Consider the following 25,328-nt stretch of genomic DNA (forward strand, 5'->3'; position numbering starts at 1 on the left):
TTTAATTCTTATGTAGTTGATCATTTATCCAATGAAACATTTGCAAGCTTATGTCTTATGGTCTAAAGAGACTAAACAATACTAATACTCAGACTAAACATCAATAGTAATAGACCTAAACCCCACAGATATTTATTATTCTGCACTTCCTGTGTCAGATTATGTATCCTGAGAAGTTAATCAATATTCAGGTCACTAATTCAGAGGCCTGACAGGAAGTGCTCCCCCACAGATGCCATTACTGGTATTAACTCTGTCTGAGGATGGGATAGGGTCACAGGAGTGTCAGTGCTCAGTATGGTGATAAACTGACCTTTTAGATGCTCCTCATCTTGTTGAGATCATCTCCCCCTCCCAAACTCCACCTTGGATTTTTCTTTTATCCTATTTATAAGTCTGCAGTGCTAGTGGAGGTTGTGGCTTGGGCATTAATTGGCTTAATGAGGATTGGGTGGCTTTATGTCACTCTTGCAGCTTATTTTTTGAGAACAGTGAGCACATGGGTAACATTAGGAACCATTTCCTGAAACATTTATCCAACTATTTCCCATGGTAACTGTGGAAAACATTCTAAAGTTCTATGTTGATGAGCATCAATTATTTAGTTCCCATGAAGTTATTTGTTTGTTTTAGTTTCTGACCCATTAGCAGATAGTAGACTGCCGAGATAAAACTGCAATGATCAACCAGTGATTACTGCTTCCAGTCACAGAAAGTTCTGCTGATGTTTGAATATTAAACAACATTTTAAAAATAAGACCTGGAAAGTTGTTCTCTAAAGATTGTGTACATATGTTAAGATCTTGAATATTTTTTAACTTCAGTATATTTCAGATGCAATCATTTATTAACTAAACTTTTATGCCATTCATTTCTCCATGTGTATCCTATGTCTGCTTGGATTTTCGTTCCCCAGCCTTGCAGTAGAGTCATTGGGGAGTGGTGCTGGGAGGGGTGGCTACAGCAGTTCGGCTGTCTGTGATTCGCTGACATGCACTCTAATTGGATCATGTAGGAACTTGCTTAGCTGGATGCTTTGTGCTTGGATTGGGAGCAGCCTGCAAAGACAGAGGAAGTGAGACAGAGAGGGAGGAGGCCAGAGGCTGCTGTGCACTCCAGTTGGAGAGAAACGACAGCAAGAGGAGGAGTGAGAGGAGAGAAGGAGAAGGGGAGTATCCATCCTCCTCTGACCCACTGTGCTACTGCAGCCCCCCTCCCTCTCCAGGATTCTCTTTCTTTCCCTTTTCTCCTTACTCATCTATTTCTTTGGCTGCACCGAGAGGAAGGACACCTGCCGCTCCCTGATGATTCAGCCTTTCAGCTGCTTGGAGCACTTTAGACAAGGCAGCATGTCCGTCCTGCCACTGCAGTGCCTGGCCAGCCTGTCCTTGACGATCCAGTTACTGCAGCCGGCCCATCACATCGACACCGCCCCTACTCCTTCCCCTGCCAAAGTGTTCAGGTGAGTCACAACTACTTTTCTACCGTCGCTCACGACTCAACCAGATTCAACATTAGTATATGTGTATGTCTTTTGCCTGCAGATAAATTGACTGCAGTACAACTCCCTGACTGATTAAAGCATGTGTAAAGAGCTGGCTTTCCTTGGATGCAGGTCGTCCTGCTACCTCGTGGACCACTGTCAAGCTTTCAGTCTCTGAAGGGCATTTTGCTTTTTCGTCCTCTGACTCTTCAGCCTCATGTTGGGAAGCCTTCTCATAGACTCTCGTGGCACACCACACTTGTGTGATGTCCTGTTTTAATGGTTGAAGCATTCATAGACTCTTCCTTCAGCAGTTTAAAAGGATGACTGAGGGAATGGAGGGCCACTCTGCAGGACCAGCTCCATCTCCTGAAACGGCCTCCCCCACTGGCCCGCCTCCTGATACTGGGCCAGTCCCAGAGGAGAAACAAGAGGAGACGGAGGCAGCTGGTGAGAGTGGGGATGAGGGTGTAAAGGGAATTACAGAGGAAGGCCGAGGTGATGGGGAGCATGAGGGTGCTTTGGGAATTGTGCCTTTGCCTGCGACCTGCTGTGTGTGCATAGAAATGGAACAGATTAACCGTTGCCTCCACTCTGAAAAAATCTGCATTCTGCCCATCCTGGCCTGCCTTCTTAGTTTAGCTCTTTGCACAGCTGGACTCAAATGGGTCTTTGTGGATAAGATCTTTGAATATGAACCGCTCACCCACTTAGATCCTAAACCCATTGGCCAGGATCCCATCATTATATCAGTTAACCCCACGCTTGGAATCACAGTCTCCATTCCTCATTCTGCTCCCTCTACTGTCTCCCTGACCACTACCATCGCCATTACACCTGGACACCCGGACGTTTTTGGGAAAGAGAAATCTACAGTTGGGCCATTTGTGCCTCAATCGCCACAAGTGACATATCCCTCTGTGACCATGAAGTACAATGCTGAACGTTCTACTGTTCCAAAGCAAAACTCCAATCCACAGACAACCCAAGACTTAGACAAACTCTTTCAAACTATATGTAAGTATCCCAACATTCTCGTCAGCAGGTTCTCTCCTTCTCTCCTTGTTTTCTCTTTAAAAATATTACTTTAAAACTAAGATTTAGGATTGTATTAATGGAGCTTTGTGACATAGTGTAACGTGAAAAAGAAATTTCATTTACAGCAGTATAAGCACTTTTAAAAAAAGTTTTAATCCTTGTAGTTCTTGGAACACCAGATTTTCTCTTTAAATGGCAGGTTGATGATTGCAGGGTTGCTGAATTTGGTCTGGACCTGGGGTCTGCAGCTCCTGGTCCAGACCAAAGAGTATTCTTTCAAACTCAGATCCTTGTTCTGTCAGCTGTTTAAAGAATTTCCTTTGAATGATAACATGCTGAGACATGCAGAGTGTAGCAATCGCCCACGTTGCCAACTGTTGCTACACAGGTAGGCGTGTCAGAAGCAACAAGTGAACTTGTTCCAGTTTCTGGAAGCAAATGTTATCAAAAATACTATGAAATTGAGATCACACTAGCTCAGTTTCTTTCTTTGGAAGCTTCTGAGTTCAGAGAAATGAGATTGAAGTGTCCACAGAGCGGGTCAGGATTTCCAATGAAAAGAATTGAGTGTTTTATTTCTGAACTCAATCAGCACAGGAGAAGCTTGCAGACTTTGTAAGGGACTTTGGAAGGGACATTTCTTCACATCATTTCTTCTCCAAGTTAAATAAATTAGCTAAAGATTTTCTCTTATCACATATTTGGCTTGGAAAGTCAGAGGCTTCTCAACCTCAAAATTTAAGATGACTGCATCATGTGTTAAATGTTAAAAGCAGAAAAAGACATAAAGAAACCCTGACCTAGTACCATATTGTACACGGTACTGTACAATATATATCCAACATTCTTTTTTATATTTGGATGAATAAAATAGACAAAGACACTGTTTTTAGTTTGTAATTCTAATATATTTAGCAAACATCCAAGACACAAACCATCAGAATTTATAGAAGGGGGATTTTCAGCAAGGTGTGTACGTGTGTCAGCGGTACTGGTCTCAGATGAAAACCTCTTACTTTTCAATCAGAATATCAACGTCAGCACACTTTCCAATTGATATTTACAGCTATGAACAAAACACTCAGAATAACCATGAGAATAATCAGTGTGTGATTATTGTCATGATTTTTCCTTTTTATTGATTTTCTTTGATACTTCAAATTAATTTGAGAAATGTGGAGGAGCTTTATTTGAAAGGAAACGTAAATTAAATTACAGTAAGTTTCTTGTTTGTTTATGCTCATCAGAGCTTAGTGTTAGCTGGGTTCCACTAGCTGAGCTGTCGTTTTTAAACCCCTTGTGTATTTTTCTACATATTCATCAGAAAGATGAATGAGACAAAAATGATATTTTTTCCAACAATGGGTCATTGTCAGGATTTCAAAAGTCAAAGATTGAACAGTAAAAACAATTGCATTGAATAAAGACCACTATAAGGTGTGCTGCTCCACAGTATTCCTGATTGATCTGTCTTCTTCTTCTTACACTATAGACACATAGGTGGGAACATCCACTTTTTTATAGTTTTGACTTATACATTTGTTGTTTCCATATTTCACCTCAATCTATCTCAACTCTTAATTTAATGTTTTTATATCCACATTCAAATTATTCTTTGTTTTGATGTTGACATAAATATCTGAACTATTGCTTTTGGAAAAAAACAGCAGAAACAATAAGCTTTCATTTTTAATGAAACCAATGTTTAGCAGTGATAGAAAAGAAACCTGCTAATAATGTAATGTGTATGACTATGCAATACTTTCATAAGGTAACTAATAATAAGATGACAGTGATGATTTTCTCTAAATAAAGTATGTTGTAATCAGTATGTTTAATACTAAATAAGAAGTGAAATCTTGCTGGTTCTATTTGCATTTTGCTCCAGCATTGTGTTGTCAACATGAGGTGTTTCCTGCACAAGTGACTCCAAATCAAGCAAACGCTCTGCATTCGTTCCAGTGTTTTAAAATTTGCTCATGCAGATTAAATTTATCATGCATACCTATAAAATAAACTACGAACTTTATCAATTTGAACATTCCCTCTCCCCCAGTGTCTGTAATAGGACTGCACATTTCTGGACTGAGATGTCTGATGTTGTTCCTGGGATCTGTTGTAGCCATTGCTCCAGTTTGAGGGTGACTGCCCCGAGGGCCCCGATGACCACAGGCACCACTGTGGTCTTCACCTTCCAGGCCTTCAACAGACAATGTGCTCAGTGAATGTCTCAAACAACAGGGAATGAAGGTTGAGGTGCCAGAGATACCATCATGGGAGGACAAGCCCCTACATGGGATGTACCACCAGCAAATAACCCAAGTGGCTGATATCACTAAATCCTATCAATGGCTGGAAAAAGCTGAACTCAAGGACAGCACAGAGGCCCTCATCCTGGCCGCCCAGGAACAGGCCCTAAACACCGGAGCAATAGAGGCCCAGATCTACCATATCAGACAAGACCCAAGGTGTAGGTTGAGACAGTCCAGCACATCACAGCAGGGTGCAAGATACTGGCAGGGAAAGCGTACATGGAGCGACATAACCAAGTGGCAGGCATAGTGTACAGAAACATCTGTGCAGAATATGGACTGGAAACCCCGAGATCAAAGTGGGAAACACCCCCAAAGGTGGTGGAGAACACCAGAGCTAAGATCCTGTGGGACTTCCAGATCCAGACAGACAAAATGGTAATGGCGAACCAACCAGACATTGTCGTAGTGGATAAACAGAGGAAAGCCGTTGTGGTTGATGTAGCAATATCAAGTGACTGCGACATCGGAAAAGGAGCACGAGAAACTAGAGAAATACCAGGGCCTCAGGGAAGAACTGGAGAGGGCCTGGAAGGTGAAGACCACAGTGGTGCCTGTGGTCATCGGGGCCCTCGGGGCAGTAACCCCCAAACTGGAGCAGTGGCTACAACAGATCCCAGGAACAACATCAGACATCTCAGTCCAGAAATGTGCAGTCCTTGGCACAGCCAAGATACTGCAGGACCCTCAAGCTCCCAGGTAGAGGACCCGAGCTCAGAGGATAAGAACCACCCGCGGTGGGTGAGAAGGGAATTATTATATACATACATGTGTGTGTGTGCTTGGTAGCTCCACTCTAAGACTGAAAGCACTACAAACCTTATTCTATCTGCACTGAAGATGTGAGAGTTGAAAAGGTCCTGCACAACTGTAAGCAATGTGTAACTCCCTGAAATGTGTGGATGAATAGTTCTAGTCTTATGAATAAGTAAAAATCAATAAATGATGCATGACACTAACTGAAACCCTGGGCTCTGATATGAAGACACTTCCTGTTTTCTGCCTGTGCTCCATTTCAAGGTCAGAGCCTGCTGGAAGCTAATTGATGCTGCCGCCAGAAAAACCAGCACAGTAATACTGTCTGTCTGCCTGTGGCTCGCCACCATGATGCTTCTGTTGTGATCACCTCACTTTCTGATTTATTGCCCTGAGTGTGTTAGATTATCTCCACTGATGATGGCAGAGGTATTTTCTTTATGACTCAAACAAGGTGAAAACATATCGGTTTGACAGGAAGGAAACATGCCACAAATATTTTCTTTTCAAAATTTGATCTCGGACTAATATGTCCTGTTTAAAAAATGACATTGGGATTGATTGTCATAGCCTACAATTTTATAATATTAATTTAGATACTTAATTTCAACATGGGAGACTGATTGAAACCTCAATAAGGATTCCCTGACAAGGTTAAACACTGGGAAAAAATATCCTGGATAATGATGCTGAGATTCTCATGTCGAAAAAAAATGTTTCAAGGCATTATTTTTGCGAATCGTATCAGCCCACAAAAATTTTTTGATTACCAAAACATGGACGTAATGAAAAGGATCTTTAAAGGTTACTTTCAAAATGGATCAGATAAATGAGTCTCATTGGATCACAGATTAGTTTTTGTTGAACATGGCTACGTATCAATCTAAGAAATGTATTTTAGTGGGAAATATATATTTTTAGAAATTATATTTTAACCTTTTCCAGGAGCTTCTTTTTCTATAGTATTTAGATACCTTTTAACTTAGATTGGAAGGGCAATCTAAGTTAAAAGGTAGTAAAAGTAGTATTGACAATGGTGTCGACGTTTCTGCCATAGACATTAGACATTATCGGCACTGATGAAGAGTGATCAAATGTTTCCTGTTTGAGACTGTCTGGCTTTGCATCATTCCTGTTTCCATTCATGATTCCTGTGGTGAACAGTAGCTGCCCCATGACCCAACATACTGACCCAGCCTTTTGGATTTAACTGAACACTATGCCAACAAAAGCATTGGTTTTGCTAAAATTGGCATTCTTGTATTATCTTAGCTGTCCTATTTTGCTGTGTGCATTAAAATTGTTAATTAAAAATAAGGCCTACCATCGTAATGACTACTTAATTCACAAAAGTTCTGTTCATCTGATTATAAAAAAAACACTTGTTTAGTTATGGTTCAAAGTTATGTAGTTTAACAAACAAACAAACCTTCCTGTAAAATCGAAAGACATCCAGAAACCCTGAAGAACTAAAGCTAATCACTTTAAGGGCTTACCAAGGTCTGGTTTCTGAAAAGCAACATAAAGAAATCAGAGATGACTCAAGAGTGGTTAAGCAAAAGGGATGTGAGGTTCTAAACTACAAAGGTTGGCAATAGCAAAAGTCAAAAGCTAGTAAAATGACCCCATGTTAGAAAAGAAACTGTCTGCAAGGCTGTCTAAGCAAAACTTAATATCATCTGAAGGCTGAGCAGTGGCCTCAGACAACCTTATAATCTGGTTTTATAATTAATATTAAGACAGCTTTGATTGTTTTTCTTGTCTATGTATTTCACAGTTTTTGTCTGTGTTTTGCTATAATTGGAACTAGAGAGTTGTGCATGTGTAAGAAGAGTTTGTTCCACATTGAAAACTAAAACCCTGTTCTTATCTAAATCAATATGCAGATGAGTCAAACAACAGCTGTTGTAGGTAAAGGATTGCAGTCAAGTATGGAGCAAGGACAAAGACATCTTAATGATTTCTGATTGCAATGGGGAATGTGGAGCCTCGGGTGAATTAAAAGCATGAGCTTGGAGCGTCGCCGAGGACAAATTGCAAATGAAATATTACATGTTTCAAGGAGACTTGTCTCCAGTGATCTATTCTTGTTTCATTTCATTCATTGTTTTCAGGATTTATGGGGAGTCAGACCCTGCAGTCAGTGCCATTTTTTAGTAGCAGTGTGGAACTTAGCTGCTTACCCACAGTGCATCCTGCCTCTGCAAAGTTACTCATACCAATCACAGCTATGAGTAACTTTGATCTGATTACTGGATTGGAAATAGTAACACATTCGATTACTTGTTAATGAAAAAAGGGATGAGATTAGAATTGCGGGTTATGAAGTAACACGTTACTGACATCACTTTCCAACATACAGATCGGTGCAAAACTTTGGATTGAGTACCTTGTCCAGGGGCTCAGCAGCATGTGGAAGTTGGAAGCTGGAATCAAACCCACAACTTTCAGATTGTAGGCAACTGCTTTACCCTCTGTGCAATCTTTGTTAGAAAAATACTTTTTGTGTTGAAACATTGATGGACTGGGAGGACAGCCTATCAAAAAATGTTTTTTTTGATAGGACCAGACAACATTCTTAAAATTTTAAATTATGCCAAGCTGAGAATTCTGCTGAGTCTGTGGTGTAATAGTGTGCTTTAGTAACAAACATGCAGAAGAAAAGGTTCACCTAGAGGAACATAAACTTTATCTCACTAATATAAATTATATGTTAGTGAGATATAATTTGAGTAAAATCCTAAAGTTTCTACACAGTCTTTCAATAAAGGCAGGCAGTAAAATAATGATAATAAAGAAGTTTATATTTTTAGTTCTTTTTTGTACATTATGTATTTATTTATTTATTACTTGCAGTTAGAAAATTGACCATAATTGATTTTATTTATTGTCCTTTAAGCAATAACCCTGGTTGTCCTCCTGCAGCTACCACCAGCACCTCCACTCCAACCAAGACTTCCAGCCACATCATGCGTTGCAGTGACAGGCAGAAGAACTACTGCGTTAATGGAGGAGAATGCTTCACACTTGAAATTATGCCTGGCAGTACAAAGTTTCTATGCAGGTATGATACAGACTTCTGCTTGTCACCAAATGTGTTGGAACTGCGAGAGGAGAACTTCTAACTGCCGGTTATAATTAGTTACTCTGGGTTAAAGGGCTTTCATTACTATGTGTACAACTTTTCCTTTTAGTTTTCTTTGGTCTTGTAATTCATAGTATCACCTCTATTTCAGTAACTAAAAAGGAGTGGAAGAAAGAAATTAATGTTTATGTTGAAACACTTATAGAGTCAATTGATTGATCAATGAATTGATTGATCAAGCACCAGTTAGACTAAAGCACAGCTTAATGTTACCAAGGAATGATGACAATTAGTAAGCAACACTGAATCAAATGTACACACCACAGTGCCTTCTAAATACAAAAGTAGGAATCGTGAAGTCTTCATCGTGAATGTTAATTAATCACTTAAATAATTATTCAGTGATTTGTCCAATGAAGAGAAAGGAGTCTGTCTGTAAAATCAGACAGACTCCTTTCTGGGGGTTTAAAAGTGATCCGTGATGATCTACGGAGACAGTCAGAAAATTGGAAAGCAAGAATTCTGGCAGCATTGTGTTTGATGCTGATTTCTGTTTCTGCTGGTGGTGTTCACCGTTGAAAGGCCTGTTACTGGACATCCCGTGACTACCGTGTGTCACGTGCAGCATTGTTTTCCACTGAATCAATAATATTGGTGATCAGGAAAATGAGAGTAATACAAAGGATCTGAAAACGCATGCAATGTTTTACAATTAATTGTCAACACTATGACAATTAGATAACAACGTCCAAGGGTGTCTTATTTCACAGTTCTGGAAAAAGTAGTAATAAAACCAAAAAGTGTTAGTTGACACTAGTTAGTTAACAGTCAGCGAAAGGAAGAATACAAGTGGTTTTGAGTTCTGAAAAGTTTTTCAGCATTTTTTTCTTTTGCCATGGCGCACTGCAGCTGCTGTAATTTCTGAAAGTTGAATTAACCCCAAAAACTGTACTGTCTCCTTTGGAGATCATTGCAAAATAGCAGTTGTCAAATAGGATAAAGAATGTCATAAAGTATTTTAAAAAACTATATCTCTGACAGCAGCAATTACCGATATGTAAAATTAAATTTACTGTCCAATATAAAAAAAAAATTTGCTTAGTACCTCTTGCATCTTGACACAACTGACAGAATTTTTTTACATGCAATTTTCTTCTCTTCAATTTAAATCATATTTTATAGAAATCTGATAAGAATTAAGGACGCTACGATCATTTTTATGACAAACTCCTCCATTGGAACAGTATAGTTTTGTGGACATGATGTCGCCTGCAGGTGCGTGTCCCTGGCTATGGCGACTTGTTGGCGCTCTCAAGTCCAGTAATCTACGTCGATGGTGCTCAGCTCACCATGCTGACAGGACATATTGCTGTGGTCATTAAAAAAATCAATGAGAAGTGCAGGCCGCCTGGCACACATTGGTGCTCAGAAATCTCTGTGGAAATTACTTCAACCGTATGGTTTTTGTTAGACAAGTTTTTGTCTGAAGAATTGTGTCACCAGTATACTTTGTGTCTGACGTGTTTTTATTATGTAGCATAACAACAGTCAAGATAAAAGTTACAATTTATTGCACATAAACTGATCTGTGTTTTTCTGATATACCGTCACTCTGTCATCTAACTCAGACCCTGAGGAACATGAAATTCCTGCTACAGCTAATTATTATGGGTAAACATACAGGGGGCTGTTTAGAGACCATGAGGGGTTTGTTGATCATTTCATAATTTCCCTCATAGGAAATTGTACGGAGGTTCCCTCCTATGAAAGTGTTTAAAATGGAGGGACTGTTTAAAATGGATGAGAAGAAATTTACCCTAAAAAATTTCATCTTGCCTTTAATCCCAGTTAGTAGATGATTTAATGAGAGTGGAATTACATTTTCGCACAAGACCAGGTTGGTTTCGATAACTTCTTAATACATCATTTGAAAATAATCATTTGAAATAATCATTTGAAATCTGCAAATCATTATTTTTGTCTGTTATGAAGTGTAGAGAAAAAGAAAAGCAAAACAGATAATGTCTTTTAGAAACCAAACACACTATCTGCTTTGATGAATTTGAAATTTCTTTTTTACAGATTACTTTAAAAGTGAGTTTTTTTAGAACATACAGCTGGGATTGCAGAATCAAAGGGGCGTGGTCTATTATTCTGCAACATTCCCCTGAGCTGAACTCTGTGGTTGAACTCTGTCACTCTCCTGCTGCAGTCAGACTACATGAATCGAATGCTTTAAGAAGCAAAGCTTTTGTTCAGCTATTTTATCTGCAAGAGGTTCTACTGTATAAAGTACTTGTGAGATTTAAAGGACACTGGATGATCAACTGTTGGTTCTGCTCTGTTTGCAGTGGCAGATTGTAGCATTACGGCTAATAGTTTTTCTTGGTGTCATATCTGCATGTGATGTCTGTTCTCCAATCCTGTCTTAGTCTTGCAGCTTATGTGTCTGCAGCTCTGTGATGAACTGCAGTGGGAATCAAAGCAGAGGTGTGATATAAATTCCATCCTCAGAACTTTCCAGCTGATGGAGAAGAATAAAGTGTACATGTAGATCATGAGTTCATGATCTACATGGATCATGGACCCATGAGTGCAAGTGAACATTTCAACTCCACAATGTGAAAGGACCAAAATGAACAGGACTGAACAGCTTGGTGAGGCTAATCTGCTGGGGAGCATCAGACGAGACTGTGGAGCAGTGGAAAGTCAGGTGGTCTGATGAGTCCAGATTTAAATATTGAAGACCCTGTGAATTTTAAATGTGCAGAAAAGGGGATAAAAATGTGAAATCAGAGGATATTTAGTTACATTTAACTTCAGTTTGAAATTGTTAAATATTTGGAATGTAGTCATCTTGGATGACAACGTGAGGATTCAACATTCCAAGATGACAACGTGAGGATTCATTAGACTCAAGCTGTCCAAAAGTGCCTCATGGATTGGCCACCACAAAGTCCAGAATTCAAACTATGCACAGCGCTGGGACTCTCCCATCATCTCTGCAAGATAATGGCACAAATCAATGCAACACTGGATGGAAACAGTTTTGCATCCAGTGCCGTGCAGAGACCTTTGGAGGGGCAGGATCTCAAAGTTAAAAAAGGGCACATTGAACGAGATCTTTAAACTCCGTACAACAACATAGCAGCACCCCATATTAATCCAGAATTTAATTGGATCATACTATATCATTGTCATCTTGCGGTTACAATGCAAAGCAAATGTAATATATTTTCCCCAACAGGTGTAATGTTGCTGTTTCTGCTGCTGACAGTCCTGGAGGTCTGAGTTGATCGAGACTGTAGCTGTTAAACAGACCAGAGGAGAGAAGGTCAAAGGTTATGAAGTTATGAAATAAGCAAATTTGCTGCCATTTTATTAATTAAGCCCTAATAATATCTATTTAACCTCTAAAACAACTTGGCTGAAGACTGCTTTATAGATAAAAAAAAAAAAAGCTCAAAGGGGTTTAACGCTATATAATGTTTGATGTTAGCACCTCTGAGATCTATAATTGTAAGACTGGAATATCAAAGCAAATAAAAGTCAGTAGCTGCTTCTAGGGGCCTCAGACATTCAGGGGCCCCTAGAAATGGTTTAATTGTAGCACAGACCATAGATCTATACCTGTAGCATTCATTCATAGAGAATGACAATGTTATTACATTTTAGTTAATGCATTCAGCTGAGAAAAGAAAATACATTTAGGATTTAACTAGGAAGTTTACTTTGTAAAAGTTTGAAGAATCATCTTAATAGTTTGATTGTTGTGTTGCCATGGCTACAATATGATGTAATCTTTGTGTTTGAATCGGGTTTGTTCACAAATAGATCACAGTAAACATCCAATAATCAGTGATTGATTTTAAACTTGGTCAATAAACGTGGTCTCCCTCTCACAGATTTCACCTTATTTAAACATGTTAGTGATGCTGAGGTTCTTAGTAGGAAGGATTTTGGGGGGTGTTGGGATCTGTCTGAGGTCCCATATTACCTTGAGCCGGCCCTGGATGAAGAGCCGCTGAGATGATGCGCATCTCTGGAATCAACCTGGAATCTACCTCAATCCCCTGGTTTCCCTCATGTCAGCCCGCCGATACTTTGGAGACATTTTGCTTCATTTAATTATGACATGTTTGGCTTTATGCTGCGGTTCTAATTATTGCTCCAGTATTTTCTCTGATGTTTATTTTGTGACCTCTAAATGCTCTGGACCGAATCTTCCTTTAACAGTTGAGGTTCTGCAGTAACTTCTATTTAAAGCCGTTCACCTCCAGCCAGATCCCGTCAGCAGCGGCTTTAACCCACCTGGTAGAAACGTTAAGGAGAAGCAAAGCAAACAGTCGGCAGGTTGTACCAGGTGGTACCAGGTGGTACCAGGTGGTACCAGGTGGTACCAGGTGGTACCAGGTGGTACCAGGTGGTACCAGGGCAGGTGGTTGTACCAGGCTTTGAGGTGTGTCACGACTTGCGGTGACAGTCGCAGTACTGTGTCTAATATCAAGATGTCTGATGTAAAGACAGACATTCTTTCTATCTGTCGGTGGGACCGACTCAGTCTGCCTGTAGCCAAGCGGGCTTTTAGCAGAATGGTTACGTTAAAGTCAGAAGTTTCTCTGCAGCTGAAGCTTTTCTGTGTTTAGAGGTGAGGAGGGATTTTTTCCTGCTATTACAGTTTTTCTAAGGTCAACATCAGACCTATGTTTTTATTCACAAACCAGTGTATGAAAAATATTCTTGCCCGTGATTTGATAGTTAGAGGGTAATGATCCTCCTTCTCACCATGGACCCAAAGTCTGAACAACATGGAGAAAAAAACTGAGTCATTATTAGACTAAGGGCAGCCAGACTGATTTATTTAGATAAATTATTATATTTAGCTAACCATTATTGCTGAGGGGAACAAACAGGGCTTCTGACATACAAATAAAACAAAAAATAATTTGAAAAAACAAAACTGTTTAATATAAAAAAAAAAAAAAAAACTCTAAAAGGGCTCAGGGGGCATCAAAGATAAAAGGGGCAGAGGCTCAAGCCCCCTTTGCCTCTCCTCCCCTCTGCACGTATCTGGATGTAAATAAAGATTTTGACATTGCAAAGGTAATTGACCTGATGCCTGAGGTAATGTATTCTGTATTGGTCCAGATAAATATTCCAGTGTGAGACACTTTTTTTTGACTAGTAGTGGTTTCTCAGCTTCACTTGCTTCTAATTCATTTTCATCCAACCCAAAATGAACTTTTTCAGACAAAGACAAAGCTGAAAAGGTCCAGCTGTAATTTAAGCATTTAGTGTTTTTGTTTGTTGTGAGCAGAGGATTGTTCTACAGAGTAGAAGCTGTGAAGGTATCCTGAGCTTTCCGTTATTCACCCTGACTGCATACCGACTGATTCACCTGTTTTAATCAACCAGAACTGCTACTTCATTTACTGACTTCAGCCTTCTCAAAGTCATGCTCATCAGATGCTTGTTTGGTTTTTGGTTACATATGTTCTCGGGAAAACTTACCTTGATAATCTTTACAATCTTTATTGGAAATGTATAAAATCTATTTCATTTTAAACTTCATTGAATAAAGTAATTAATTGGTTTTATTGTGTTCTAAATAATGGGATCTAATTTGGCTACCAAAATAAAACTGCCAGGTTTTAGTGAAAGTAATCCTCTGTAACTTGAGTTCTTAAATTATTGGATTTTTGTTTTGCCATACATGATTCTCCTGGGTCTCTGTATTTTTATTGGTGCTCAGTGTGCTGTCAATCAGTGTGTGTTTGTGTGTAACACATAGCCGTTGTTTTTCTCCTCTCCCTTCTATCATCACCCAGGTGCTTGGCCGGATTCACTGGGCACCGATGTGAACAGGCTGTGCTTAAGAAAGTCTCAGACCCAAAACGTATGTGAACACAGCTGTCTTCAGTCCCACATGTCATTACTGGTGTCTCACCCCTGTCATGTATTTTTCAAGACATGATGAAGAATTCCACATTTTTCTGGTAACCTTTAACTAAAATAATGAGACCCACTAATCTTTTAAAAAATAAAATCTGACGCAGCCAAACGGGGAAGCATCTTTAGAGTTCTGCCCACTCTACTCTGCAGAGCACTGCACTGAATTTTGCATGTACTTCACATCTCATCACATGTCATCTGTGTTGTAACCCATCATGTCAAAGGGCTGATCTTTTTTCCAAGAGGCAGAGATACGTGTATGACTTAATGTTGTCTCCATTCACACTAACATTCTTCCCCTGTGACTCCCAGTCTATTCTATTATAGTCGTGACAGTCTGGACTCAGCGGCCACAGAAGTACATGCAAATTCCAATTTGCTGCAAAGTTAAACTGGCTTGCGGGCGATGCAAACCCCAACAGTGTGTCATGTAATCTCTGCATGACTACAAACAAACTAAAACACACAGGAAGGTCTGAGAAAAATCACATAACTCAGATTCTCAGATATAAAAAAGTGTCAGCTAGACTTTTTGGTCTTGTTGGACCCGTCCTCCTAACACCAGTGATGACTGTTGTGGGTTTTACGCAGATCTTTTGTAACTAACAGCCTCTCGTTCTTGTTTGTTTCTTGTCTTTTATGCTTAGGTGTCCAAGTGAATTTACTGGTGATCGCTGCCAAAACTATGTAATGGCCAGCTTTTACAGTACGTGTCCTGTTCTTCCCTTCATCCCTTCATCCAGATTAAAGCATGAATCACTAACAATTACTCACATTTTTCCTTCATATTATTAATGCTGTCACATGTTTTTGCATGCTAGCAAATCTCTATAATTTGGCATGATTTGAAATTGGTTCTTAGCTTTTAATTTGAAGGAATGGTTTTACTGTTACAATAAAATAAAACAGAATTTGTATTGTTGTTTCTTGTAAGTTAGAAAAATAAAAAAGTAAAAAGATGAGCATTAGAAACCACATCAGGCTGCATGCACATTGACACATGCATGAAGTGCATGCAGCCTGTGCATGACCCGTCATCTATATGCACTCCCACTGGATTTCTGACCATCACCACCCCTCACTAACCTTAACATTTGCACACAATATTTCCCTTCACTGATGCCTTTCCCTCAGCTTGTACTGATACATTGGTTTGGTTAAGTAGAGTTTGTAAAGTACTTCAGAGTATGTAGTGCCTTACTTGCAGTAGACAGCTGATTAAGAGACTAATGAGGCCAATCAAGACAGCTTCAGATGCCAACATTTGAATAAAAACAGATTTTATCATCTGAACTCAAACCCCATATATGTATAATATCTCATAGTACAACATAGTGGGGATTTACATTGGTTAATTTCCTTTGTTAAATTAGACACTGTAGAGTTTTTGGTAAGTCTTCATCCTAAACACCATCAGTACGGTAAACTAGCTGTAGATTTACTCACATCACAGATGAAGCCAGGTAGGATGTTCATAAATCAGAATTCCTCCAAACTGCTGTAAGGTCAGAAGGTTTGAGGTGTATGGATATCTTCTTCTCAGTTTAATCTGACATCTTTTGTTTGATCACAACTTTTCCTCACCATATAAAAATGGTCTTGTTCTTAAAGCCAAGCTAAAAACAACTTTTCATCAGATGGGATTTCTCCATGTATTCATTTTGCTCCATCACAGAGTTTCACTTTGCTTATGCCAACATGACCCTATAGTAGGTCAGGTTCCAGGATTTAGTTAGGACACAATTATAAAGATAAGAGGAACATTAACTCTACTTTGGGTTGCTCCATTATGAAATAATGGAGCAAGAAAAATATGTATTATTTCAATCTAGTTTGAAATAATATATATGTTATATATATTATTTAATAATATATATGTTATATATATTATTTCAAACTATATTTGAAATATATAGTTTGAAATAATAGTATTATTTTGGTCAATGTTGAAATCATAAAGATTTAAAATGATTATTCTTTAGGTTGGTTAACAAAAAGACAATACAATTATTGCAGTTAAAGAACAGAGAATTGCTAAATCAGGCTATTTATTCAAATTCAGAATAACATTTGAAAATAAAAAAAGGACATTAGAACATTTTCTGGTATCCAATAATAAGTTTAAACTAATCTTATTAAAAAGGTGTCCTCGAAAACAGCACATGCCAAAAACCACAATGTTATTAAATGTTGTTCATGATAGTTACAATGTTTTTGCATTTCATTTGAGCGCAAGTTAAAATTGATATCATTTACACATTTCCTTATCATAATTATGTGTAAGTGTATGCTGCCATAATGTCAGCTCCACATATTCTACATCTGCTAATACTTCATGTTTCTGTGGAGATTGGAGGAATTGTGTTTGTCTCTCCAGTTTTATTTCAGTAAATGTTTCTTCCATTTACTGCATCCGTTCATATTTATTTCATCTGTCTGCTCTGCTCTTCTAATACTGTATAAAGATGAGCAAAAAGCAGAGCAAACCAATGCAGATGGATAGTTTGGTGTTTTGATCAATGCTGAGATTTGATCATCTAACTTTTTCTCAGCGTTATGCATAATGCAGTGTTGCATGCAAATTTTCTGTTGCTTTTTTATGGTGTGTTTGTGACTGAGTGTTACTTTGATGTTACAAAGAATTTTCTCTTCTCTTTCAGAAGCCGAGGAGCTGTATCAAAAGCGCATTTTAACAATAACAGGGATCTGCATAGCACTCCTAGTTGTTGGAATCATGTGTGTGGTTGCCTACTGCAAAACAAAGTAATTGCTACATTTTTTTTTCTCTTTTAGCATAAATGCTTTGAATTTTCACACCCAAATTCCCAAATCTCTTCAATGGGGTGAATCCCAGACTGCAGATTAATCAATTAAATTCAACCTGAAAATTACATGCTGTACTCCTCAGCCGACCTAAAATAAAGAGATCTGTTTGGGGAGGTGGAGGAGTTATTTTGATCCTGTCTTGTGCTGATGAAAGGTATTAGAATAAATAAAATTTAATCGTTCATAAAATTCAGATGCTACTGTATAAAGATTGAAGCACTACTGAGCTGATGTTGTAACAAAATAGACATGATAAAGAAAACTTGTGAGGAGGTGTGGCTTTTGACTCCCTGTGAATATTTGTACCAACCTCTGGAAATATTGTGACTCTCCTTTGTTTCTCACCAACCAGCAAGCAAAGGAAGAAACTACGTGAACGCCTGAGGCAGAGCCAGAAGAAGAAGAGAAACAACAATTCAAATCCCGCTGCTGGCTCCTGTACGGAAAATTCTTCTGCAGGACATCCCAGTGCTGCTGTGCCTCTGCAGGATTTGAAGATAGTCAACGTAAGCTGTCGGTTTTACATTAAAAGTATGATAACTTATACCATGGAATGGATTCTCATCCTGGTTCTGCAAACTTCCAGCCATGTAATGGTTCCATGAGGCAGCTTGTAACTGAGGAGACAGAAACAACTTTTCTCACAAGCAAATATGCAACTGCTAATCAGCCCACCACACTCACCAACATCTCCAGTCAAAGGTAAGAACAGACATTTCATTACACGCTCTCCTTGGATTGAATTTGTTTGTGGGAATTTATGTGTTACTATTTAGATTGAAAATGTGCACAAGTGAAAAAATATTTTACCCCCATGTAGTACTGACTGAACATTTTTCAAACCCATAGCTGAGCCTTCAACTGTCAGCTTGGAACCTTTTTGTACCTCACAGAGCAGGGACAAAATAATGACAACCCCAGAGCCACACTCTGGGGTTGTGGTGCTTTCTTCAGAACTGCTTTGTGTTCCCATAGCATGTTTTTGAACAGACCTACAATAGCATCAGAAGAACAAAAAGCAATATATCTACAAAAACCTTTTCAATAATGTCCAGCAGAGACAATATATCCATCCATCCAAAAGAACATTTCATAAAGTGTCCTGTGCAAATTTCTGGCTCCTCCCAGTGAGATGTACCAGGAGAGGATGCAATGCACACACTGTGTGCTTAACATAAAGGCAAAAGGCATAATTGAGCTGTGTGTCTTTCCTGGAAAAGGAGCTGGAAGCTAACATCAAGGCAACATGACCATCGCAGTCTACAGCAGAGTCAAGAAGATGAAACACAAGAATCTTGGCAAAACCCCAGGGTTCAAGCAGTCAATCAAAAATGTTGCAAAGTCATGGCTGCAGTGCAGCTGGTATTGAGCCACTTTAATCAGGCTCTTCAATTCAGTTCAACTCAGTTTATTTATGTAGCACCAATTCACAACAAATGTCGTCTTAAGGCACTTTACAAAAAAATCATTTCAATTCAATCACACAGCAACTTAATAATAATGATAATAGTAATAAAACAGAACAGAGACTGTGATTTAAAATGAAAAGACTGCCTTACATAACTGTACATGTATTCTGAGTGTAAAGAGGAAAATTCTTTTCTGTAGTCCTGAACAAACTCGGGTCGAATTGGGAACGCTCCGACCTTTGACCCGACACTGAGAACATGGATTCAGGTGTACTTTACGGATTATACAGTTTTGTGATATCCTAACTTAAACCTCAGAAATTAAACATGAAAACTAAATCCAAGTGTGATCTTTGCAGAGGTGCAGTCTTGATGAGCTCCATACATCCTCCAGTCTGATTTTGGGATATTTTCTGATCTGACAATCTATTCCTGTTTCCTGATTCCCCTTGTTGCTTCTTCTGTGCATTGAGAATAAACACAAAATAAAAAGAAACGTACATATTTTAGGTGGTTTAGCAGATCAGCCTCTGTCTAAAAACCTGCTACGTGACATGGGTTAAACAGACTGTGGGCAGAAGACGTAGCAGTATATGGTCCCCATGTAAATAACTCCCTCCCTGTCTCTGCAGCTGGAGTGAGGACTGGAGCAACAATGTTCTGTCTGATACTGAGTCTTACTCTGTGATGTCATTGGTGGAGAATAGCCAACGTGCCACACAGGGCGTCCGGGGTCGTCTGAATGCCACAAGTGGCACCACTGACTTAAGTTCTAATTCAGCAAAGTGCCGAGACACCAATCTCCAACAGGAGTTGCCTTAAAGTTCCAGGTAACTGATAAATGAATTTTAAATTTGACAAATAAACAGAACTATGAAGATCAGAAGAATGACAACACTTTACGGGAGAATCGTCTACAACTATCAGTTTAAAATAATCTAAAAGAAACAATCTGCAAATAATGGGTAATGGGGTGAATTTTGCCATGTAATAAATTTATCAAAGGTACATTTAGATATGTTTAATTTAATCATTTTCATGTCTTATTTTAATGAGAGAATTTGGAAATCCTTACTCATTGTCTTGATTTCAGTTTCCAGTAGAGAAGCTGCTGCTTTTATTATCTCCCCATCAGTTAGTAAGTATGAAGGTAGTTTTTCAATCAATTAAATTAGAGCATTATTAATGCAATTATTTAACATGTAAATTGCCCTAAAGTGCAACGTGTCCATATTTTTTTAAATTAATTTTAATGGAAAAGATGGACAGGAGAAATATGCCCTGTGATTGGTCAGACCGCAGAGGTTGTGAATTATGGTGTGAATGTCTTCACTTTGAGCTCTTTACATTGAATTTAAACATGAAAACACTTCCATTATTTGATGCAGAATTTAATGTTTCCTATTAAACTACCCATCAACTGTTGGTTCTTACACCAATATAGAACATCATTTAAAGTTGGGCAATAGAATGTATTTATCATTCTTTAATTTCTTATTTTATAACTGCTTGGTTGAAGCCAAACGATGCAACCCGAGAAGAAATAAGACATAAAGTAGCTTTTAATGGTATACACAAATCCTTCCAGATGAAAGCAAAGTTTTTATTTTTTCCCCAGAGTGCAGCTGTGATTTATTTACCCAAACTTATAACACAACAAAATATTGGGGAGGGAAACAAACAAAAACAGTTTTTTTTTTCAAGTTTAATGGTGTTAAGCTATCTTCCAGTCTCAGCTAAATATCAGGTAACATCTACAAAATTAAACATGAACTAAAATAAGCCCAATCTCCTCCAATGAATATGTGTTTCCATAAAACAATCTCAGCCACAGTTTGAAGTCTTTTTGAGCGATTTTGCTCATTCAGAATAAATAAATGAATGTCTGCTCCCACTGAGCTGCTGGAACGCTGAACTGTTCCCAGGTTCTAACCATCGAGCTGATGAGTTCAGACTTAAAGTGGAAGAATTTGTCAGTAGTCCTCTGTCTTCATTTTGCAATGCATCCGTGTCAAAGACCCACAGCATGATGCTATCACCACCATTTGGGCATTGCTTTTTTCATTGGGAATAAATAGTTCAATCTTTGTCTCATCTGACTATCAATGTTTCTCCAGTCTAATCCAGGTAATAAAGTCTTTGATATGTTAATGCCAAACTTCTTTATTCATGTCCTCTCTGTCCATGATGATTGAGGTTAAAGCTCGGGTGTCTGGGTTGTTCTTGAACATCGTCGTCAGTCTCCTTCTGTCTAAAGACAACACTTGGGGCAAACTTCTTGAAATTTTAATAGTGGTGATTGTCTCCCTAGGACATTGGTTATAAACACACACTACAACTGGTTCAGACGGATTCTCAAAAGACAAAGATAAATCTGATGTTCAGGTCCATTGTGTGAACATAAACTGTTTTTATGTCCTGTTTCTAGAGTGTGCAGCTGTCATTAGGTCTAGTCTGGGTGAGTTAGTCTCTGTGAACTCTCCACTCTGTGAAAGATCCAGCATCAGCTTAATAAAAATATACATCTGACCTAAGATATTATCTCAGCCCTTAACAACGGACCTGTGATACATTATAAAAATCAGTCTTTCCTTCATGACAGTTGAAAATATGATCAAAAATCTTGTGCTGTTGCTAATAAGATGATCCTGCACAGTCAGCACCATTTCTGTCTTTGTCTTTGGTTTTTGGTTGTAGATTATAGAAACGCCTTAGCTAAGCTAAATTTAATTGTATTACAAATTTTTAAATGGTGAAGTTAGAAAATGGAGAACACTTATGATAAATAGTATACCAATTGACATAAAACCTTAGAAATGCTACAAAAAAAAATAAGACAGAACAAAATTATGTCCTGAAGCATTAAAACCAAACTTAACTGGTTTATTATTCACATTGTTTGGATTTGCTTCAAGGTGTATGGATAGCTGACAACGATAATCATTATGTATCGCCATCCCAGTGTTTAATCTCTTCTGACTGGAATGATCTGTTTCCAGTTAGGCAAGAAAGTTGCTGAGTCGGTAACATTGGGGTGAGTATTGTTAACATCAAACATGTAGAGATGACCTGGTAGACTGGCCTATCAGTCAGATATCTCTCACTGGAGAACAGCAGAGAACCTACTTCCCTACTTGTAAACGTTTGCCAAGGTATATATGGATAAGATCGACTTCACATCTTAAGTATCGGAGGATCAAGAACACACACCACTCTCAAAATAATGGATCTGCGGGCCGACAAATCGGTGCACCTCTAGTTTCCAGAATAGCAGAAGTACGTCGCCCTTATTGTATCTGGCTGTTTTGACCTGCACTGTGTTCTTTTATTGGTGATGTCTGTGTTATGAAGCCATAATTCTCCACTTATGATTTATGATTTGGTACAACTTATGATACAATAAAATTTAAACACAGAAGAAAAATGTAAAAACTTGAAATTCTTTATATGGATGTAAGAAGAATCTGTCTGCTGACCCTGTGCTGTTATTTCTCATTACTCAAACTCATCTTAAGTGTTTGAATTCAAAAAGAGGGCTGAATGATGAAGTGAGTTTTTGCAGATGTGTGGCACAATAGTTTCTGTTGGAGAGCTTCGGAAATCATAACAGGAAATATTACCTTAGGAAATGCTGCACTGCCATTAGAAGATTTCACCAGCCAATGTCCAAGATATTTGATAGAAATTAGTTAAAAATATAGTCATTGAAAAAATTATCCTAATGATAGGAATCAAAGGGTCTCTGTTAGCTGTAAGGGATTTAGTTGGAAACAGCGCCCCTAGTGAACATTCGGTTTAAGGCCTGTGGGCCTTTATGGTTGATGTGATTTTTCCAGCTAATTTTTATTGTTGCATTTGGGTAAATAAAAAAATCTCATCATGAACTTGCTCATTTATTTATTTGTATGTTATTTTCATTTTTCAGGTCAATATGAATTTTTGAACTAAGTTGTTTCTAATATCTCTGTTCTGATTGTGTTTGTGCAGATTTGCCTCTCCCAGGAGAAGCCTGTCCCAACTGTCTCCAGACCCAAAGACAGCTCTGAGCACTCCTGTCTCTCCTGCATCAGAGATGTCTGCTCCATTGTCCAGCCTGGCCCTTTCTGTCCCCTCAGTGGCTCTAAGTCCCTCTGTTGAGGAGGAGCGCCCGCTGCTGCTGTCAAAGAAGAGCCAGCAGCAGCTGTCCTCAAGACTGACCGATCAGAAGACAAGCTTCTCCCACTACAATCACGGCCTGATAGCACACAGCTTACCTCCCAGCCCAGCCCTCGTTGCAAAGAATGTTACCGGAGTCACGGGGAACTGCGGGACAGACGCTGCCAGCTACAGCTTTTTAGAATTACCAGAGAAACTAATGAATCAGAACTGCAGCATCAAAAGTGCTGCATGCCATGTACTGTATTCCATGGAGTCCAGTGACAGCATGCTATTCAGTGAAACAGACGAGCCTCATGGAGGAGACATACCCTTCCGTACTGCAGACAGTAGCACAGCCCTTTGGGACGCGGAGAGCAGCAGGACTAACCCAGCATCACCAAGCCCTGTCCTGCTGGTTAAACCTTACAATCCCATTGCTGTGTAACATTAACAAAAATACCTTCCACAGAGACATATTCACTTAAAATGTAATTTTCAACAAGCTAACTGATGTATAAAGACTTTTGAAAAAGAAAAAAGAAAAAAGAGACCTATTTTAGTGAAGTAGCAAATAAAGAGTTTTATAAAAGAAGACACAGCTGTATAAAGATGTTCATGAGCTGCAGGTTAAGTGCCATATGCTCGTATGTAGCAAAGGTTCCCAGTAGATTTCAGAGCAGAAAAATATCAAAGGTGCCTTTCTGTTTAGTGTGGCTGAGCTGGAGTAGCGTTGCATACTGAGCTATGGATCACCGTCCCAACACTTGGTTGGGTCCAGACGCATGCTTTGATAAAATAGTGAGCATGTTGTGGTTTAATTTCCAGGGTTTTCCTTTGACAGGTCACTCCTTTCATACCCTCGTCTGATTGGTCCACTCAACGGCTTAAGGGAATGTGTCACTGAACTACCACACCTGGACTCATACCAGTAAACATTTTTAAAATGGCTTGTTATCTGCATTTAATGAAAGATAGAGAAAATGTTAGCAAAAATCTGATTTTTGTTGGTCACTGTCTGTCCCAGTAACCTGACACTGAATTAATATAACTGTGAGATAAATGTGCAATCACTAAAACCTGCTTTGTAGGTGTTGCTAATGCTGTCACATCTATACCTAACATAACCATATAGATTTCTTTCATTTCTATATTGGCTTCTATTCTGCATTAAAGTTCTAATGTTGTTACCAGCAGCACTGCTGTAGCTCTGGAAAGCCGATATACATTCCCACTTCAGGCTGGGGATTTTCCAGAAAGGCTGCATAAGGAGACCAGTGTCTGCAAGCTAAACTCCTAACTGTTTGCCAAGTGGATTTAAAAAGCTGTCCTGTGAGATGTAATATGAGTAAATAATGAATATCAATAACAAAGACATGAAGAGAAAGATGGAGATGCTTTTTTTTTCTTTTTTTGCTGACTTCCAGCAAATCACTGGAGACAAAATGGCTGCTAAAATGGAAACAGTAGTGGTCAAATACACCGACTTTATGTTCATTAAGGCAAAATATGTTCCTACATCTGACAAAAATATCATTTTAAAAAGTAACGTTTCACTCATTTCTATAAGAAACAATTTACTTTGTTCCACAAGCTGTAGAAAAATCAAGTCAGGGTTGTTCCTCCGAAGGACAATGATGAAAATAGAGAATAAATGGAGCATTGTTCCTTTAATGAAGGCTTTCATGTTGTACAGACTGGCCACAAATAATGCATTAACTACACATAGTGATTGACTGCTTTAACTCTTACATAGACTTGTGTGTTTGGACTTTTAAATTCAACAACTCACAAACTTCAAAAGACTTGTTTGCACTTCTGTTCTCAAATGTTTCTGTTTGTAACTTATGTGTGTTGTGTCATTGTAAATGTAATTGAAAAGAAATGAATAAACAAAAACCTGAAATGGTTTAACCATCCAGTCTATTATTTGTCATCTGCTGAACACTCACTCACCATGGAACCAACAGAAAGAAACGTTATTTTTGGAGGTTGAAAACAAATATAATCTCCAAAAGTTACACAATCATTAAAATATGTAATACCTCTAGCATAAAAATAAACCAAAAAAGGCCCAAACACAGTTGATTGTCAATTTGCTTGGTTTTACTCTGTAGGATTGACTTTTCAACTCTGAACCTACTCAATAAAAACACTTTGTGAATTTCAATATATTCTGTGTTGTACCTCAATGTACCATTATATTCTTGTTCTCGCAGTACAAGTATTCATAGAGCTTTTACCTATTTTGTCATGTTACAACCACAAAATTATAGTTTATTGTATAATTATACATGACAAACCGACTTAAAGGGTTACTTTGCAGTAACTGT

General features: G+C 38.6%; 1 protein-coding gene across 4 annotated transcripts; it reads left to right on the forward strand.

The window, feature by feature from the left end:
* The first annotated feature begins 902 nt into the window (after window positions 1-902).
* Window positions 903-24,912, forward strand: nrg1 (neuregulin 1). Of its 4 annotated transcripts, none has more exons than XM_055060568.1 (9): window positions 903-1,462; window positions 1,545-2,500; window positions 8,515-8,653; window positions 14,503-14,570; window positions 17,287-17,389; window positions 17,805-17,958; window positions 18,039-18,154; window positions 19,494-19,691; window positions 22,849-22,952. In XM_055060568.1, exons 2-8 carry the CDS (start codon window positions 1,807-1,809, stop codon window positions 19,681-19,683), a joined length of 1,464 nt encoding a protein of 487 aa, XP_054916543.1. In that variant the 5' UTR covers window positions 903-1,462; window positions 1,545-1,806; the 3' UTR covers window positions 19,684-19,691; window positions 22,849-22,952. The 4 variants fall into 4 exon arrangements, with proteins under 4 accessions (XP_054916543.1, XP_054916544.1, XP_054916541.1 ...); XM_055060569.1 differs by lacking the exon at window positions 14,503-14,570 and adding an exon at window positions 15,274-15,332; XM_055060566.1 differs by lacking the exon at window positions 19,494-19,691 and having other exon boundaries at window positions 22,849-24,912.
* Window positions 24,913-25,328: the final 416 nt, after the last annotated feature.

The sequence above is a fragment of the Poeciliopsis prolifica genome, unplaced genomic scaffold (assembly GCF_027474105.1).
Source record: "Poeciliopsis prolifica strain line A6 unplaced genomic scaffold, Auburn_PproV2 SCAFFOLD061, whole genome shotgun sequence".
In the NCBI taxonomy this organism is placed as follows: domain Eukaryota; kingdom Metazoa; phylum Chordata; class Actinopteri; order Cyprinodontiformes; family Poeciliidae; genus Poeciliopsis; species Poeciliopsis prolifica.

Bases quoted from the DNA above. Each gene is read 5' to 3' on its own strand.
- nrg1 (XM_055060566.1), top strand. From the start codon at position 1,807: ATGACTGAGGGAATGGAGGGCCACTCTGCAGGACCAGCTCCATCTCCT. The intron at 8,654-14,502 runs GTATGATACAGA...ATCATCACCCAG, and splicing joins AGTACAAAGTTTCTATGCAG to GTGCTTGGCCGGATTCACTG. The intron at 17,959-18,038 runs GTAAGCTGTCGG...GCAAACTTCCAG, and splicing joins AGGATTTGAAGATAGTCAAC to CCATGTAATGGTTCCATGAG.